Source organism: Hylaeus volcanicus, chromosome 5, assembly GCF_026283585.1.
Source record: "Hylaeus volcanicus isolate JK05 chromosome 5, UHH_iyHylVolc1.0_haploid, whole genome shotgun sequence".
Classification (NCBI taxonomy): Eukaryota; Metazoa; Arthropoda; class Insecta; order Hymenoptera; family Colletidae; genus Hylaeus; species Hylaeus volcanicus.
The window spans coordinates 10,296,370-10,317,019 of record NC_071980.1 but is presented as its reverse complement, the minus strand read 5'-3'; the positions used below and the strand labels follow the sequence as shown (position 1 = coordinate 10,317,019).

The 20,650-nt window shown below is 38.9% G+C and overlaps 1 protein-coding gene and 1 long non-coding RNA gene across 5 annotated transcripts; one reads left to right on the top strand and one right to left on the bottom strand.

The window, feature by feature from the left end:
- Window positions 1–1,370: 1,370 nt before the first annotated feature.
- Window positions 1,371–6,898, bottom strand: LOC128876372 (uncharacterized). The gene is made up of 3 exons (XR_008457011.1): window positions 6,799–6,898; window positions 4,511–4,658; window positions 1,371–3,004 (listed from the first exon to the last, which is right to left on the bottom strand). It is a non-coding gene; the product is annotated as an uncharacterized LOC128876372 (long non-coding RNA).
- A 5,214-nt stretch (window positions 6,899–12,112) lies between these two features.
- On the top strand, window positions 12,113–20,644 carry LOC128876371 (phosphatidate phosphatase LPIN3). Of its 4 annotated transcripts, none has more exons than XM_054122689.1 (10): window positions 12,113–12,598; window positions 13,376–14,356; window positions 14,435–14,556; window positions 14,675–14,883; window positions 15,157–15,336; window positions 15,619–16,152; window positions 16,244–16,578; window positions 16,673–17,176; window positions 17,262–17,365; window positions 19,321–20,644. In XM_054122689.1, the coding sequence occupies exons 1-10, from the start codon at window positions 12,410–12,412 to the stop codon at window positions 19,469–19,471; spliced, it is 3,309 nt and encodes a 1,102-aa protein (XP_053978664.1). In that variant the 5' UTR covers window positions 12,113–12,409; the 3' UTR covers window positions 19,472–20,644. The 4 variants fall into 4 exon arrangements, with proteins under 4 accessions (XP_053978664.1, XP_053978663.1, XP_053978666.1 ...); XM_054122688.1 differs by having other exon boundaries at window positions 14,426–14,556; XM_054122691.1 differs by lacking the exon at window positions 19,321–20,644 and adding an exon at window positions 17,852–18,195 and having other exon boundaries at window positions 14,426–14,556.
- Window positions 20,645–20,650: the final 6 nt, after the last annotated feature.

The window sequence follows — 20,650 nt, the reverse complement described above, 5'->3', positions numbered from 1 at the left end:
TTACTGTTATACAATATTAACATGTAATAAATTAGGTTATCTATTTATATAAACACTGCCACACAAAATAATCGAATGCAAGTCACGGAAGAAACTTTTGGGACACCCTAATAGTAAGATATCCTATTTCCACGACTCTCCAATCATGGTAGAAGAAAATTTAGCCTGAATTGTAATCTGAATTGTTAGCTCTCTGCAATGAAACTGTCGTCGAGTGCAAAGGGTTAGACGAATACTCTTTCAAGCAGGTGTCGTAGATCGAATTTTCCTTATGGTTCAGAAATAGTAACCCCAGTCACGCGTTTGTTATTCGACTAAAAGACCGAAAGCAGAAACAGATGCGAAAAAGGGGTCGAAATGGAAGCAGTTCGACTCTGTTCGATTCGAGGTCTCGGTGGCGTGAGGTCGAAAAGAATGTTTTTTTTTTTCCTTTGAACCATCGCCACGTGTGTTATCACACGGGACGTCATCGTTAATCGATCTGGGTCAACAAACCGACGCGATTCGCTTCCTTTCTTTACCCAAGCGAAGATGGAGGCTCGACTGCTGGTCTGATGTCCACGACCAATGGGAACACACCATTCCATCGAAAACACGAATCGCGCGATTTCTCCATCACGGTTTCACGCTGACGAATTAGGGCCCCACAGACCTTGACCAACACACAGAACCTTATTTCGGTGCGATGAGTTACTTTTTTTTTAAGACAGGCTTCTCATTCAATTTAAAGGAAAGAGAAATAATTATTTGCATACATAGGTTCGTAACTTGTACATCAAAAACTTTCTTTCGACTTTCACACGTCTCTTTGCATTCAAACTATACGACACCCGTTCGTAGTAGTTACTCCCCCGAATTCGACTCTGACAAGAGTCACCGTTTCCAATTACAGCTACTTTAAAATAAATTGTGTTTAAATGGGTAGATAATTCTTTTTTAAAATTAACACGTAATTTCTCGACAAACTGATCGTACCAATACCTTTGTTCGGCACCGACTCACGACCAATCGCGTTGGCGCGATCTCGCGCGCGCGATAACCGCCGTGTTATTTCGTGGCTTCTCGCGTCGGTGGCTCAGTTCGACTCGGTTGCTCGCGCGAAACGGTTCTGCGGAGCTCACGCGGGACCTCCTTCTCCATTGTTCCGAGAAATATTCCGAAAGTTCGTTCGCGGGACGAATACGTCCCAGAGAGGCGAACGGTATATCAGTGGTATCGCGAAAATCTTTCTCGAAACTTTCTCGAAATCTTCCTCGAGCTTTATTTTTACCCATGCTGGCGTCGCGGCGTAGGAGGGTTACGATCGAACGGTGAATCCGCTGGTTTTTCTTCCTGGTCGAGGTCCTTCTCAACGTTTCGATTCGGTGAGTACGAATAATCGTCGTCGAAGCGACGGAGATGTCTCTCTCGCTCCGATGATCTTGTTTCGCGCATGAATGACGGTGTAAGCGTTTATGAATGAAAACATCAAGTGGGAAATACACGCGAGTGTACGTCTTCTGCACGTATAGCGTTGGCGGATTGCGAAACGTTTTTCTGTTGGCAGAGACCACCGGCAGTGGTACATCCAGAAATTTAGCGACGTGTAAAAAATAATAGGGAAACGGTATAATTTATTTATTTCGATTAAGAGGAATTTGTGTATCGTACATTTTTCTTTGTTGTTTATTTTCGGATGAAGGAAGTTTATACGTTGATACGCGATATATTTTTCCGGTAAATTAGGGAGTAACGAAGTCGGACTTCGAACCTATTCCAAACTTTAGTTCGCGTTACACGCTTCCCTTCGGTCCTGCGAGTTTAGGAATATTTGAATGATTTGGAGACCTATTTAAATCTGGCAGGCCTATAAATCCGTAAACCAAGTGTTCTCGCGGAAGATTGCGCCAGAGCTTCCGGTTTCGGGGAAACCGGAAACGAGAAAGGCGATTGCATAATTCGGTAGCCCGTCTTTGCGCTCACTGAGCACCGGTTGTCACCGGTTTCTGTGAAACTCATCTCTAGACAATTTCTCTGCTTTGATCTTATTTTCGTCGACTCGAGCAAAGCTCAAGGCCGTTGTCGGTGTTGCCATGTCCACTGCATAAAGAACTTCTAGCTAACTTAGTTGCATTTTATTATTCTAAATATCAAGAATTTCTTTCTTGAGAAATCTTTGAAATAATAATGATCCATTTCGTCTGTTTCGCTGTTTCGCTGTTTCGCTGTTTCGACGGAAAAGCACAGCTTTTTCGACACTTCTTCTTCGAGACTTGTTCGAGTTCGACAGAAAACAGATATCGATCACTGAACGATGTATATATAGTAGGTTGTCCTGAAAGTTTCTTTCGCGAGTTGCACTCAATTATTTGATGTGGTCGTGTTTATATAAATAGACAATCTAATTTCATAGATATTCATGTTGTAACAGTAATGGAACAAAATGAGTCGTGCACAATTCAGTAATATAACATAAAACATAAACTATTGGCCATGTATTACTAATTAATAAAGCGAAAGAAACTTTTGGGACAATCTAATATTTTGAAATAAAAACATATCGATCACTGAAAGATATATTTTAAAATAAAAACCGTCATCGCTGTATTTAATTCGCGCTAATAGAGAAAATCGTCTTCAAAGGAACAATTCGGCAAGTTCAGTGTCAAGTCCAAAGTCTACGAATTGATCTGGGCAGTGGCCAATCGTTGTGGAACCCGGATATTTTCTCATGCCATTAATCACCCGTCGAACACAGCGTTCTGGTTCGGCCATTAAACGGCAAAGAGATGTCTAACTGGTTAATAGAAATAACTGCCGCGTTCCAAAATTGGATTCGCGTGGACGTTCTCGTTGGACGCTCGTCGATTGTCGCGCGTCACCTGTGCAATCGATTTTCTGCCGATGATCGATTTTAACACATTTGAGACCAACTTATTAGCGTTATTACTGTCCTTAAAAGCACGCGGTAGATATCGTGTAATAATCAGACTGTGACTTTGATGAATTTATGACGTACAACAATCTAAAAAACAAATTTTGGTTACGTTTAGCATATATTTATTACGGGGCTTCTTAATCTTTTTTTTATTCACGATCCTACTTATGATTGTGATTCTCTTCACATTGATTATGTAACAATATATATATATATATACATACACATACACACACAATATAAATGCAGTTTCGATGAAAAATAGGATATATCATTTTTGTAACTATAATAAATGCAATTTTGCAACTTTTCGTGCAATTTTCAATGTCGCATTTTTGTATGTTTTTAAACAAATTCTAAAACTATATTTTTTCATGTGTATATCTATATATATGTATATATTGCGTATGTATATATATGTGTATATATGTATGCATATATTGCGTATGTATATATATGTATATGTATGTACATATGTATATATGTATATATGTATACATATGAAAAAATATAGTTTTAAGATTTGTTTAAAAACATACAAAAATGCGACATTGAAAATTGCACGAAAAGTTGCAAAATTGCATTTATGCACATATATATATATATGTACGCATATGAAAAAATATAGTTTTAGAATTTGTTTAAAAACATACAAAAATGCGATATTAAAAATTGCACGAAAATTTGTTAAATTGCATTTATTATAGCTAGAAAAATGATAATACCCTATTTTTCATAAAAACTGCGTTTTTCGCAATAACGTAAATAAAAGAGAATATTAAATGTTTTACATTAAAATCACGCGACCTATAATTTAAGAAGCCCTGATTTACTAAATTAGTTCGTGCCCATAAGTGCACGAAATTTGGATACGGTAATAACCGGACTGCGGATTTTTATGCATTTATAGAAAATTTGAATGTGAAAGAAGCTACATAATGCACACAGTATGCAATAATGTACAAAAATGTTGAAAGTAAAGTTCATATTATAATATTGCCAGTGTGCAAATTCTGAAATTGCTAAGATTCAATTTTCGTAGGTACATTCGCAAAGATTTCATTTTGCATAAAGATCCGCAGTCTAGTAATAACTAAATAAATCGTTTAAAATTCCATTGCATCGAACACGGTACAGCGTTCGCGGATAGGTTAATCGCGAGGTTTAACGATTCTCTACGAAGCCGCTTCCGGTTTGAGGTTGGAGTCGTTCGTCACCGCGACGAGCTACGTGTTTAGACAAACGACTATTAAGTAGTCTCGTTTTCCACGCTAGATTTTCGATTAGTCATCGCGCGAATTCTTATCGAAAGAAAGTAAACGGTGTAAACGTCGGCGGTAGACTAGACGCGATTCTTCGAATCGTTGTACGTCGAACTCTCGGGCGTTACGTGAGTCATCTGTTATTCTCGAGTTCTCGACTGCTACATAATAAATTACAATTAACCGGTACACATCGCACGTGCGTAGCGAAAAAACGCAATTTTTCATCAGCGCATACGCAAATTAGCATACTTGGAAAAAATAGTTCGAAGGTGAACGCAGTACCGTGTCGACGTCTAGCGCTACTTTACGATGTCTATAATTCTATTACCAACTACGTCGTTTTCGGTCTGTTTGAGTCAGGGCAAGAAACTCGTAACCCCGTTGATTCCATATCCAGGAACAGACGCTATGCGTCGTCCAATTTAGGTGCCGTTCTCTAACTCGTGTTAGACGTTAACCTTCCATGGAGCCGTCTCCTGCAGAGTAGACATTAATTCTGTGTCTTTATCTAGGACTTTAGTTTAAATAGACATATTTATTTCCTATTTTATTATGACAGATAACTAGACAAGAACGAAGGAGAAATTAAAAGTAGAAATATTTATTGGCTATTTTATTATAATAGATGACAAGGCAAGAACGAAGATGAAATTAAAACTTGTTTGGTTTTTCTTTATAAGTCAACGATGAATTTACAGAATTAATTCCTACAATCATTTATTGTAATGATACTAATAATTTATTGTAATGATTAGTTTTTTATAACGTATAGTTGACGTACAACGAAAATTCCTATCTTTTAAGTTCCTATCTTTTCTAAGGAGAATCGTATCGGGTATAGTACGAGCTAGTAGCCGCAATCTGGTCATCCAACAGTTTCCTTCGAGGTATTTCGTCCGTCCGCTTGTTTCTGAAAGCGAACGGCCAGAACTCGGTAAAACGTTCCTTTCTCCCCGCGAATTCGAACAATCGTACTTGGTGCGAAAAGGAAACCGACGCCATTATCGGCCGTTGATACAGCGTCACGATTCTTTCGAAGGCGAAGCTACGATTTTTCTCGATACTCGCGTACCTTCTAATCGACCGTGGCGACACGCAACCTGGGACCAACGGCAATTTCATGACTCGTCTATTTATTTACTGCCTACTCGCGCGCACGTAAGAGTTTCTCTTTCTAACCAACCGTTTTTCTGAAGGCTTCAATTATCTATTCCTTTCGATGCTTTATTCTCGCTTCGTGAATTCTTTTTCAATACTTAACACTTTATTTACCGGGAGCCTATTTTTACGCTTTTTAATTGCAATAATTAGCTATTCGAATTTATTCACCGTGTCGATGGTTGTCTACGAACAATGTTCAGCGTTCGGAACAGGGATTCGAACCGCTGCTGAACCCTAACCCAAACCCGGTTAATGAAGGGAAGGTTACTGTAACCCATACTGACCACGAAGGAACGGTTCTTGAATTGTAGGAAGAGCGGGTTAACACGTAGATTGCCATGTCACCCATGCATGGGTTTCACTCAAGAACCAAAAAGATTTATTCTGAAAAGTTGACATCAATGGAGATGAATTTAAATGAAATTCATGAATTTTGATGTAGTTACAAAAATAAATAGCACGATAAATGTTTGATTACATAGATTTCAGTAGTCTAAATAATATTTAATATTAGCAGAAATTTTTAAGAATATACGTTTGGCGGTCAACGCGTTAACCTGCTCGGAGTGGGTTACTAGTAGAAGAAGACATCCTAGGCATCTAGACAAGTCAAAAGATATGTGAACTCACAGGCAATATTCAAATCAAATGAAACTAGATCGTTTAAAATGTACGAGTATGTAATGAATGTAGGATTGATTAATTTTAGAGTGTTGTTAGAAACGGTATTTGTACTTTCTTTTTAAACTTCAACAATTATTCGGCATAATAAATGTACAATGAACAGACATAAGTTAAAGACGGAATAAATACATACAAAATATGAACACACACACATACGAGTAAATGTAAGCACTTGCATGACCTTCTTCTCGCGCATGGACAGTAGAGTAAAAAACAGACAATATTGAAATAAAATTGATTATCGTTTAGAAGCATGGTAATAACTATGGTCTTTACTGTATTATTATAACGCGCATACAACCGGGTTACTCGGGTTACAGATGTCTTGTGTTACCTGGTTAGATGGGTTATTCTATAATACGAAGTACCGGAACCCGGTACGGGTTAAGGTTCGAATCCCTGGTTTGGAAACAGACTTGGCTTTCAATGTACCCAGTAACAGTATAGAGGAATTATTGTCAGGAATAGGAGTAGGAGGAGGAATTATTTGTTATTATTCTTTTTTTAATTAAAGTCTGTTTCTAAATAGCTCGGTAGATAAAGTGTTAACTACGCACCGCTGAACATCCGATTTTAAATACATTTCAATCGGATAAAAGGATTAAAGAAACATTTCACGCAAACGATATAGCTGCGAGGTCGAACAGAGGTCGCAAATTTCTTTCGTTATCTATTGTACGATAACTTTGTCCATTTTCGAGTAAAATCAGAACGCGAGGTTTCAAGAGGGATAGGAGCGACCGGTGCAGGTCGCGTTTACAAACGACTTACTTTCGCCAGCAGGTTCTGCGTTATTCGCGAGCAGGTTTCACGTTGTTCGTCCGAACAGCTGTTGAGCTCCGTACACGATTAACCGTCAATCTGGTCTTACATAAACTCGCGTCGTAATCTGATGCAACGAGCAAGGGGTTGCCTATCGGAACGGAATTATGCACGGAGAACAATCGCACTCCGTTTCGTTTAGAAATGCTGGCTACGCGTTTCTAAACTTGCTCAATATTGATTTAGAATTTGTCAGATTTTCTCGTTATAGCGGAAAGAGAGATGAGGTAATAATAATTTCATCCCACGGTGAGAAAATGTCGCGAGTCACTCTCGGTCCGATGAGTAACGCGATTATAATGCTTGGTAGATAAAGCGAAGTACAGGCCATGTAGAAGCTCCGTACAATGTCGCAATTGCCACGTTCGTGGATCAACGGTCATCGTCCATCGATCGCGGTATTTCCCGGTGGTGCTCGATGACGATACGGTAGAAACAAATGATAGGAATCGTAGTTCTTTTCTTTTAAATAATTAAAAGAAATAGATTTAATAATAGATTCAAGTTTATTCTTGTAATTGTAGGTTATAAGTAGACTGCGGATTTTTGTGCATTTATAGGAAATTTGAATGTGCAAGAAACTACAAAATGCAAACAATATGCAAGAATATGAAAAAGATTGAAAGTAAAGTTCATGTTGTAATATTTGCAGAATAAAATAATTTCCTATTTAGGTTCAATTTTTCTAGGCACTTTCGCGAAGATGATTTTATTTTGCATAAAGATCCGCAGTCCAGTTATAAGACGTGACATTTAACACGAATGTATCAATGAGACAGTGCAATGTAGGAGTTCCTACGCACTTAAATAAACAAACATTAAACATCATGTATTCTGTCCTGTGTTAAGGGAAATGTGGACAGTCAACCCTATTGGTTTCGTAAAATTCAGACGGGTGTCGGTGCTAACCACGGATGCCTGTGACTTGACCGTTGAACTATACTAACATAGTTCTTTTTATAAATAAATCTCATAGAAACTAAACACCAAAGTATAGAAGGTTAGAATTCTCACACCTATTCGAGAAAATTTACTGCCGTATACTTTTCGAGAAAATAGGCCCAAAGCAACTCTGTTAATTCGAAATATGACAGTTTTCGAAAATAGCCATAACAATATAAAAGTAGTACATAATGTAGTCCGTCACCATCGAGAATCTGTTTTACCGATAGGATATAGCTACAAGACAATATGGCGTTGAAAGTGTCAGCCAAATATGGTAAAATGCCACTTTTAACTGCTCATAACTTGTGAACCAGTGAATTCCGCGCCTTAAAACTAGCATTTCCGGATTTTTCTCGACAAAATCTACAGGATTATGTAAAAGAAACTTAAAAATTTTAGGTCCGCCAAAGTAAAGTGCAGCCCTTTTCGCTGTTACTTTTGTATGTCGTAAAAGAATTAGCTACGATATTATATACAGGGTGTCCCAAAAATGTTGTAACACCTTGAAAGGGGTGGTTCGGGAGGTGATTTTAAACAACTTTTTCCTTAGCGAAAATGTTGTCCGAGACTTCGTTGAGCAGATATTAACGGAAAACACTGACCAATCAGAGCGCGAGTATACCGTTGGAGCGTGGACCATGGTAGTGAAGGCTACGCGCTAGGTAGCCGCGCTCCCCGACCAATCAGAGCGCGAGTATGCTGGTGGAGCGCCAGCGGTAGCGTATGAGCGCGGCCGCTTAGCGCGTAGCCTTCGCTACAGCGGCCGCTCAATCCGGCATACTCGCGCTGATTGGTCGGGGTTTTCCGTTAATATCTCCTTAACGAAGCCTCGGACAACATTTTCGCTAAGGAAAAAGTTGTTACAAATCACCTCCCGAACCATCCCTTTCAAGGTGTTACAACATTTTTTGGACACCCTGTATATTTGTAACGCTAACCCAGACATAACCTATGCATATCGCGAACCGTTATTTCCAACGTTTGAGCGAGCAACTCATGACTCGCAACAAAGAGACGCTGTTCCTACTCGGTAACGGCTGTTTTTTTCCTCTTCTTCCGTGTTCTCAGCGAAGCCTTTGGGTGGCGTCCTCTACGAGCCGCGACTACTGCGACCTTTCCCTATTTCCCATTCTCGATACGTAGTCGTCGATCTCGTGAAAATACTCCCGAATATTCCGCATAGATTTCGCAACGTCGAAACGAGTTGAATTTGCGCCACGATCGACGACATTGACTGTCAACGATTGAACTCTGCCGGGCGCTAACGATGTTTACACCTGGTCTCTCAATGTCATTGCGAGGAGAGAGAAAGAGAGAGAGGCAAAGAGTCGATACAACAGACAGGAAACGTCACACGGGAAAATTCCGAATAATCTCGAGAGAATATTGTTCTAACGATTGAATTTCTTGAAATTCGTCCAACTTGTCACTCTTGGTCATCTAGAGTATTCTAGAGAGTTTCGGGTCTGCCCAGTTTTACGCAATACGTACCTGCGAGTAATACATTATCTACAGCGAACAGTTGGAACATAGTTTTCCTACGCTTTTCACTTCACGTAATTTCATTTCATATACTATCCCCGAATTTATGAAATTCGCTGTTTCGAATACTCTCGACGCTTACTAATCTTTCGTTCTAAATTTATTCGCAATTATCTGCGGACATTTCTCGCGATAAAATACGATCCTTATGCAATGACGTTCATTGAATGAACAGAGACGACTGCTGCCGGTCTCGAACGCGCAAAATTTGTTACAACATTTCCACTCTCCACGAGCACGAAATGATTACAATTAAATCGAAAATATTACTCGGGAGTCGAGCAAACGATACGTGGTTTAAGAACGTCTGGATACGGGCGGGATAAAATAACGTTAAAAAGTTAATTAAGAAAACATAATTATCATATCTAAGCGTACATTTCCACAGAAACTGATAAAATTGAGATCGATAAATTTGTTGACGCTCTTTGTAGGTTTGAAAGCGAAGAGATATAATAAAATTATATAACAATATATTAAGTAGTCGATGTACATTGCTTTAATGTTTGTATCGGTAAAGTTCTAATTGCACAGAAAATAATAACAATGCCCTTGATATCAAATACAACGTAATAAGTTATTACTACTAACAGTGAAAAAGAATAACACACAGTTCAATCGGTATGGTACGAGATAAGAAGCTACAAACACACACAACTTCGCGTAATTATTTTCACTGATTAGATTTCGTAATTACTCGAAAGTGTATCTTGTAGTGTGCCAAGTTACGTCACTGTATAGCGATCTACGCCGATGAGCGAAAAGCCGAGGGCACCCGAAGCCCTTCGGATTGAACGAATGGTTCCTAGCAACGAACACATTCGTGGAACGAGAACGTTGAACCATGCATGCAAAATTATGTTACGACGAAAATTACAACCAGATGAATTCTCTGCCACAATTCTGCTAAAATTTTATGAACGGAAAGAAAGCACATAAATATTTCTTTAATGGACTATTTTATACTAGTAATTTCGTTAGTAATCGGAAGTTACATCGCGAATTATTTCCTTTAGTAAATATAGAATGTCTTATGAACGGAAAGGAAGCACATAAATATTTCTTTAATCGACTATTTTATACTAGTAATTTCGTTAGTAATCGGAAGTTACATCGCGAATTATTTCCTTTAGTAAATGAAGAATGTCTTTCTAAAAATCAACGTGTATATCACAAGGGGTCAAATGACCCCTCATAGGTATACGTAAAATTCCGGTATTGGTAAATTTACTAAAAAAGGAGCAAATTTTGAAATCCAAGGTGTTGGCGACGGCACGGTTGGAATATTTCCAATGTGAGAGTTCAACGATCAATTTGTTGAAAAAAAAAAAAAATGATAAACACGACGAAGTGTAATATGATTTTACTAAAATCCGTAACCTTTGACGTGTTAACGCGAAGCAAGCGCGTGGAGCTTACGTAACGTTAAGCTTCGTTTTAAGTTCGCGCTTGTAGGATTTCGCATGTATCACGATTCGCGCTGCGTGACACTCGCCGAAATTGGATTCGCGTTGAAACTTCTAGCCGCGTTATTGACGAAGCGTTCAAGAACGATTAGAATAGGGAAGGAATACGTCATTCGGTAGGGAACCATGGAGGGGCTTGCAACGAGAGACGAGACTTTTGTAATAGCGCTCGAAGACGAATATAACGAATATAAGTATTGGCACAGAGCGACACTCTGAATAAGATTTTAGTCACAGATGCGAAAGAAGTCGTTTCAAACACTCGAGTTTCTCTAAAGTATAAAGGCGTTATGTCAGATTTAAGTCTAGCGTATTATGATGGAAATCACGTGGTCGTATGTTTGCGTGAGGCAGTGATGGGCAAAACCCTAGGCTTCGAATAAATCTGAAGTTTGCCGACATGTTCGTCTCGTTTCCTCTTTTGAACATTTTCCAAAGAAAGAAACGAGACAAACACATCGGCAAAACTTCAGGTTTATTCGAAGCCTAGGGTTTTGCCCATCACTGGCGTGAGGTAACAATGTTATGGTTAACCCTTTGCACTTGAGAGGTGACTCTTAGTCACCACTAGATTTTTTTTAGATTTAATTTCTTTGGAACTCAGTGTCAATAAAATGAGTATCGTTAGGCAAAGGTGACCTGATTTTCAAATCTCAAATTAGAGATCTCATTTTCGAAGTCAATCTAAGCTTAGTATTCGTGACAATAGAATGCTAAGAAAGCAAAAAAAAAAAGGCCTCAAGTGCAAAGGGTTAATATTCACCTCTACAACTAATCTTATTTCGAGAATTGGTCTGCGCTAATAACGACACACGGCACTGTACGAGCGTGTTATAAATGTCCCGAATAAAATTAGTCCCGCTGACTAATGACCGTCATTGTTTCTCTGTTTCAGGTCCGAAGTGCGATTCAAAGAACGCGGTAAACAGTGAATCTCGTCACGTGGCATCGGGTCTTATTGACCGACGCGTATCGGTGCTCGGATTGGCCGAGGCGTGGCACGTGACCGCTTAACGTCAACTGCGACTACCGTCTGCTGGTGGTCGGGCGGATTTCTCAACGAACCTTCGAAGAACAAAGGATTCCCATTCGATCTGTGTTACGAATTTCCGCTTTTCTAGGAATCGCTCTCCTTGTCCTTCGACTTCGAACGCGTGCTCGTAAATTGCGTGCTTCGGTGGACAAACTGTGCTACACGGTCATTCGAAAGACTCGCTTGTGTACGTTATTCGATCGACGTATTTACCCGGCTTCGAGAATCTGATAGTTCTCAACCGACTCTCCGGGGGGGGGATCAGTGATCAGAAAACTGTCAAATCTCGGTTCCAGCGTTGACGATAGTTTCCAATTTGTTTCAACGAGGAATCGTCGTGTTTCGCGTGTTCCATGAATGTCGTCGAAAATCGTTGTCTCGGCATGGTTAGGTAAATTTTCGAACGAGATTTACTTCGAGCAGTGCGTCTTTCTTCGCGGAGGCCCTCTAAGGGGATACGTCCCTTCGCTGTCGCGGCAGCTTTGAAGCAACTCGATAAAAGACGTCGCGACGCGGTGAAATCTTTCACCAGTAATTCGTTTAAAGAGTGGCTCTAGCCGTATATCGATCAAACATGTACAGCATGAACTACATCGGTAAATTCATCAGCAACTTTCGCGACTTCTACAACGAGATCAACGCGGCGACGTTGACCGGTGCCATAGACGTCGTCGTCGTCGAACAACCGGACGGATCCTTCACTTGCTCGCCTTTTCACGTGCGTTTCGGAAAACTTGGCGTTCTCCGTTCCAGGGAAAAAGTGGTGAGTGCTTGTCAATTTTTTTTTTTTTTTTAATAAAAAATTATACAGACTTTTATGCCACTTGTTAACTTAGATAATTCTCCCATGTACACTTTTTGAAAATTTCTACCGCTCTGCATCCCGATTTCTTGTTGTTTCTAAGACTCAGTTGTTAATTATTATTGTAAAATGAAAATTTATGTAAGCAAGTATCTTACGTACAATTAACTCTTACGCCACTTGATAACTTAGAAAGTTCTCCCATGGATACTTTTTGAAAATTTCTACCATTCTGCATCCCGATTTCTTGTTGTTTCTAAGACCCAGTTATTAATTCTTATTGTAAGATGAAAATATATGTAAGCAAGTATCTTATATACAATTAACTTGTAAAGTTATTTGATCTGATTAATGAATATAATGAGGAGCATAGAATATGTCCATAAAATCTATAAAATTCTTTAAACTACATATGGAATCAATATTGTTTTGCATTTAGAGGACACTATCTGTTATTGGTATTACGTATATCAATTCTGTTTCAATATTAGATACGCTAGACAACAATGATTGGCTATTTCATATTCTTATAAACAGATGACATGAGAACTATGGATAAATGTCAAATTATATGCGATGACATGCATAACAATCACTTGGCATACTTAATACACGCTAACTGAATGATTTGTAGTTAATGTCAGCAATAGAACTTAAAATTTTATAGAGCATGATAATCACAACATAACTTTGTTCAAGAGTTTGTCAACTATTTTTTTTTTTTATATATTTATATAGGTGGACATAGAAATAAATGGAGAACCAAGGCAAATTCACATGAAACTGGGAGACTCAGGAGAAGCTTTCTTTGTAGAGGAAGTTAGCTCTGACGGTTCTCCAACAGACACAGAAATTCCACCTCATCTGGCTTGTTCGCCTATTCCAGATGACAACTGTTTCCCACCGACACAGTTTAACATACTCTCTGATCTTCCTCAAGAGCAGAGAGATAAGATTCTTATAGAATCCGTTTTATCCATTGAGAAAGAGAAATGGGAGCAGATGTCTGCTCTACCGCCCAACCAAAGGGAAAAATTCTTAATCGAGCAGTTTTCGGATCTTCCAGCAGAACATAGAGAAAAATGGCTCCAAATTGCTTCTTTAACTGTGGAAGAGAGGGACGAAATGTTCAGGAAACATTTTGCCGATATATCGACGTTGCAGAAACAGCAAATGATTCGCGAACAATATTCGGCTCTGAAAACCGAAGACAAGGAAAGATTATTCAAAGAAAATTTCCCTGAATTGCCTGCAGAACAGAGGCAAAAGTTTGAGAAGGCATTGTTGAGCGATTGGAAAATAAAAGAAGATGTGAAACGGGATTCCTTGAAACCGGAGGAAGAAATTTTTGATATGGATGGTATAAACGACGATGAAACGCATCCAGCTGCGTCGACGCCTAAATCGTTCGTAGCTGTGACTTCTTCCGACAGAATTCGCAAAATTAGCGTGGTAAAGAACGACTTCAGACCGATCACGAACGACGAGCAAAGCAGTGGGAAGGAAAAGTCTAGCGATGAATCGAACTTGTTATGTAAAAAGAATTCGAAGGATGAGAGCGTCGAGGAAAACAAGAACAGTAATTCGACGAAAAGAAAACGCAAGAGGAAGAGCATGAAGAAAAAAGGATCTCATAGAAAAACAAGCAACGGCAGCAGCAGCCAGACGGAAGTGAGCGAAAACGATGCATCTGTTCCGGACGAATCGCTCAGCGAATCTGTAAGTTATACGAATAAACAATTCAATTTTATTTATAGCATTGATTATTGACATGTACATTAATTAAAGATGTTAAAGGGGCCAAATCCAGTCACAGAATTGAAAAACACTTCTGCTGAAACTATGACGTCAGTGCAGGAAACGGCGGATAAACGTCCTGAAACGGATTTCCATTTCTTCAGTGATACCGAAGTTACAAAGTAAGTCTGTTAAAATATATTTATAATATTGTACTATACATATTGTGGGAATTCCATTCACGAAACTCTACATGTTAAATTAATTATCGCACTCTTTTATTATCATCGCATTTAATAGGAATCAGGATTCCAGGCCATGTTCACCTGTTCAGTCTGACACAGAATTTGAGATGCGCAAGATCACGCAGGAAGGCACAGAAGGAGAAGACAAGAGTCATCAACAGAGTTGGAGATGGGGAGAATTGCCAAGTCTACCTCTCGACACGACACACTCGTCTCACAGAAATTCGTTAAATTCATCGATCGCTGTCAATCAACCGAACAACAGTTAGTAAACTCGTTTATATTTCTTTCTATTGCTCCATCGTGCACAATGTTTACATCTTGTTAAATCGATTGTCTCGTACATATATTGTTAAGGAAATTAATTGGGCAGATGTTTGCGCATTTAAATGAATTCATTTTCTTGTTCTCAATTGTAATGTCATGTATCGTCAAATACTAACCTTCACATTCTTCCTCATTATTACACGAATTCGTAATAAGCATCGAATCACACGCTTCAGACTAACATTTTGCTAACTGCTTTTTTAATGGTAGCGGAGGCACACCGATCAATGCTCAGTGGTATGTTCTCGTTTATGAAGAAGACCTCTCGTGTTAGACACAACCCGGAATCAGAGGGAATTTATCTTAGCGATATTAATGCTGACGAACTGGATCCCGAAGTCGCTGCTCTCTATTTCCCTTCATCTCACAGAGGTCCAACGGCGGTTAAAGGTATAAATAAATAGCGGATGATTCATTGTTCTGGTTTAGTTTATTTTGTTATACTTACTAATCGCTTTATTAATATAATGTGTGACGTCTTGCTAAAAATTGCTACACTCTGGAATGTTTTTGCTTTTTCATTTGATTAAAGTACTTACAACGTATGCCAATTTATTGTGTAAATGACTACTAATATTTCAAGTATTGATATTTATAACACATGGAATTGTGGTTGTCAGGTAACGTGTCCAAAATGCAGAAATTGAAATAATCAGGTTTCTTTTCTTTCAGACGGGAAAGCAATGGACGAAGAAGATACCGAATCAGGTAATGGACCAAGTCTACCGCAAAGTCCAAACAGCGTTGAGAGTGCTATGGGTGGGCCAAAATCATTGGACAGCGACTTTGAGGAACCAAAACATTCTGTATTTGACAGCAATATGGATATTAGTTTATCCCTTTGTGGTGGTTTAGACTCCGAAAATGGTCCAGGCAAAGAAGCCTTTCACCAAAATTTGCTTCATTTCGAGGATATTTGCTCGGATCCAAAATTATACGAGAACCCGAATCTAGTTGTAAAGATTAACGACAAATTTTACAATTGGTCTACCGCTTGCCCGATCGTAATGACCTATGCAGTTTTCCAAAGACACTTGCCGCAAGGTACAATAGAAAATTTGTACGCGCAATGCATGCCGTTGCCGATGCACGAGGAGAAAAAGGAGAATAACAGTGGCAAGCCTGAAATTCGTAGCGGTTACAGTTCGTGGTTTTTATGGAGACGTTCTACTCAACCGCCTAAAAAATCTGAGGAACTTAGTCAAAGTAAGGTTCTTATTATTTGTATTCGCCGAAAAACGTCAATTTTCAATCATACTTTTACACCAAGCAATAACTTTTATCCCTAACGTTACAGCCGACGGAGTTAGGATACAATCTTCAGAACAATTGATCGAAACGAAGGAAAGCACTCCGATTGACGAAATGTCACGCAGGGAAATAAAGACTGATCAGAACGTTGACTCCATGTCCGTTGAGACTGAGACTGTGGAACAATGTACAACTTTAATGTCAGAAATCGTCGACACTGAGAAATCTCAAGAAAGGGAAGGCGAGGGGTACAGTGGCAGCGAGGATTCTGACAGTAACCAAAATAAATCGCAAGGAGTCAAGATACCCAAAGAAAGGAGATCTTATTATGAATCTACCGAAAAATACCGTAAAACTTTGAGACTGTCGTCCGTGCAAATAGTACGTATTCGTACCGTTATTCGATACATTACGCATTGCGATAAAATAATAATAAACTCTTGTGACTCATGACGTGTTATTTGTTTTTCGCCAGGCGAGTTTAAATTTAAAAGACGGAGCCAACGAAGTTGTGTTCAGCGTAACAACGGCTTATCAAGGCACGACCCGTTGTAAATGTCATATTTACAAATGGAGATGGGACGACAAGGTCGTCATCTCCGACATCGACGGCACTATAACGAAGTCTGATGTACTGGGTCACATACTGCCGATCGTTGGCAAAGACTGGGCTCAATCGGGAGTCGCTCAGTTGTTCACGAAAATTAAAAACAACGGTTACAAATTGCTATACCTCTCAGCGAGAGCGATTGGACAAGCCAAAGTTACCAGAGAATACCTGAAGAGCATCAAGCAGGGAGACCTGTCGCTGCCCGAAGGGCCGTTGCTTTTGAACCCTACCAGCTTAATCTCAGCATTCCACCGCGAAGTCATCGAGAAGAAACCCGAAGAGTTCAAGATATCCTGTCTCAGCGATATTCAAGCATTGTTTCCTGAAGGCTCGAAGCCTTTCTACGCTGGTTACGGAAACAGAATTAATGTACATATTTTTCTTAATCTTTGTTACCGAACTTTATTCGAATTATATATTTAATATCAAATTTCTTTAACTTTTTTTTTTTTAGGATGTTTGGGCATATCGAGCTGTAGGAATTCCGACTATGCGGATATTCACTATAAATCACAGAGGTGAATTAAAACACGAGTTGACGCAGACATTCCAATCATCGTAAGTAACCATGTACTTTCATTATCGTTGTTCTTTCTACTAATTTACACTTTAGTACTGTTCGACTAAATAGATGAACACGCATACATAGCGTTTAGTTCAATATTTGATATTAATTTTTATTGTTTTGTATGCGGTTCTGAAGCCATCGGTTCGATTATCGAGATGTCTAAACACGTTAAAGTCTGTTGCATGATTTACATATTAGTTTGACAAGTTTATGCGCCCATTAGTGCATTTTTACGCGATAGAATAGCATTTAGTTCGTCGAGGAGTCAGTCTAGCGTTTTGGGCTGAATGTGATTCGAATGAAAATTAATAAACTGCTCCTTCGACTAGCATTTGTTAATGGTAATCTGGACGCAAAAGGAACCAGGAACCTACGTATCGAATGTATTTGCGAAAGCGAAAAAGGCACACGTGTTTACATTCTGGTGATTGAAAAGAAAGGATATACTGATAGGTCGGATATTTCTGTGATTGCAGCTACGCATGTCAGTGCGATATCGTCAATGAGTTATTCCCGCCACTGCCCGTGCGAAACACCTACTGATGGCGACACAACCATAATAGCTGTTTCATTCTATTAGTTCAGTTGATTATGTTTCGATAACGATACAATTGCAGAACAGTATAGTAGTGCCATTGGTACTGAATTTTATTTCATACGTATTGACTTGCTACCTCATGACTGGAATAGTATATTCCATACAATGTATTTTTTATTAAAAAAAAAAAATTAGCGATAAATTTATAGTTTTTTAGTGAGTCGATGTTAGATCAATCATACGCGTCACGTATGTAATTTGTACACAATGAAACGTATATCGGTATGTAGGTGTTAGGGTTGTGTTAGGCATATTATAGTTATTATAGTATAGGCATATTCCATAGCGTTACATGTGAGATTTACGAGGAGAGTTAGTACCTGCACGTTTAGATAAAAATAACTTTTCCAATGGCAATGGTCTTTCGAGGGTGGTTATAGCTAGTACTCTAATTCCATTAGTTTGTCGTGACTAGTATGTTTTGAGGTATTTGGTTGTGCAACAACTTCTATCTTCTTATGATTTATAGGGTAAGCACTTGTTACACAGTTGCTTTTTTATCATTTCCATCTTCACCGGTCCATTCATTTTTAGCGATCCTAACTTTGTCATCGCCTATATGTGTTATGATACAATCCGAATGAATTTTGTCGCTACGTATAACCTGCGCAAGTTTATTTGAAATTAATAATACGTTCACCAAGCGCATATTGAACATTCTCGAAACAAAATGTTTGAGATGCGTCGATGTGTACTATGACAAACAGTAGAAAAATAGAAACGGTTTGTACATTTTCTTGACTGTGCACGAATTTTCAACCAAGTACTTCGAACATATTACCTATGCAAGTTGCAAATTTGCGCATGGAGAGAAATCCTAGTTATCGCTTCTTCAAGTTTCGCTGAACAGTCATTTCTCGATCAAATTCACCGTTAACTTTTTGCATGAGAAGTTTCTGCTGGACAGAATCTCTTCGCTCGACCGTTCAGATTCCATCGAGTCGCAAAAGCTTGCAATCCAATGGATTTTGTTTTTTCCTCGATGGAGGCACAGGTAGTCTTGATTACACCTTAACAATCATTCCGTGCATACATTTTACGACCTTGATCTTATCGAGGTAACACGATCAAATGGATGTATATCTTGTCGACAATGTGTCCCTTGTATTAAATTAAGTGGAACGTGCGCGGGCGTTTCTCACCTTTTGTGACTAGAGTTGGGCACATTTTTCTCCTAATATTTATTTAAATTTCCATTCATTCAAACTTCCTTATAACGCCCAACTCAGTAACGAAACATGCCCCCGTATGCCCTCTGCCTTCTGTGTTTTTTTCGACCTTCATCACCGTACGTAGCGTAAAATGAGCAATAATAACACGCAAAATTATTCTTGTTATTTTTTCCAGATACTCGAACATGAGCTACATAGTTGATCATCTGTTCCCACCTCGAAGGCAGGATGCCGCGGATGAATTCAGTTCTTTCGCGTATTGGCGGGATCCAATACCGGAAGTGCCGCCGCTCGAGGAACTTTACGCTCAAATCCAAGCTACCTAAGATTAAACGTGTTTTGCTTAATGGCAAAACGACACTTTGTTCGTAATACGAAAACGATCGTCATATTTAGCTACTTTTTGTACTCCATGTATTATCGGCTATAGTGTTCTTGACTGGTGCGACTTTTTAATATATTTGGAACGCGATCATAGGGTTTGGTACATTGGATGCGTTTCGGTTCGGTGACAGGAGCACCAATCTACGACGAAAATATGTATCCGCGACAGTTCTTGCCGTTGATCTGAAGTGATTTATGAAACAGCGCGAACGTGTCATTTATGATTGAATTTAAGTACATTCCAATTCTCTTAGCATAGGAGACTGTTAATTACTAACGACTCGAAATTTCTTTTAGGATCGAATTACGTCAGTCTAAGACGACGACACGTGTCTCCTTAACTTAACAAACGAAACTCGATACGTAATTACAGGCTTGAAAAAGGTCGAAGTGTATCGGTTGCGTGCTATGCTTCGCGAAACCGTGGCCCGCATCTTTCCATAGAATATTCTACACGTTGTCGATCGATGTTAAAAACATTCACGATATCGATGAATAATTACAACATGGTGATAAGCTTGCATATAATACGGTCGACTATGTTTTGTAATCGTTGCGTTTAAAAAACGATTTGTGGTGCTAGAGGATAATGTCTCGTTTAATAGGCACCCCAGGACAGTTCAAATTAATTCGCGTTCCGTTCATTTATTTTTCGGTGAACTTATCGTGTTAGGCGAAATTTGTTACGTTTTAATCGTAACTGTTCTACCACAGGAGAATCAAAAACTGTAATATAATTTAACATAACTATTTTAGTTTTATTTTTGTCGAATATTTCGTTAAAGAAATCCTTATTTATTTTTATACAAGATCTCTGTTGAATTAGTGTGCTGTGAGATTGCCATATCTTAGGATGTAATCGTTTGTGTATTGTGATATTTCGATCAAACCAACGCTTGTCAGATAAACGATCGAAATCATCACAGTGTACAAAGATAAGTTTACGATTTCGCACGGAGGAAGATGCTTCTGTATAGTTTCGTATGTCGAAATACTCCTCTTTTTTTTTTATAGGCAGTGTGTAAGTTTCACTGTTTAATGTAAATGTGCTCTTGATTCGTCGTTTTTTTAACGACACACACACACACACACACACACACACACACACACACACACACACA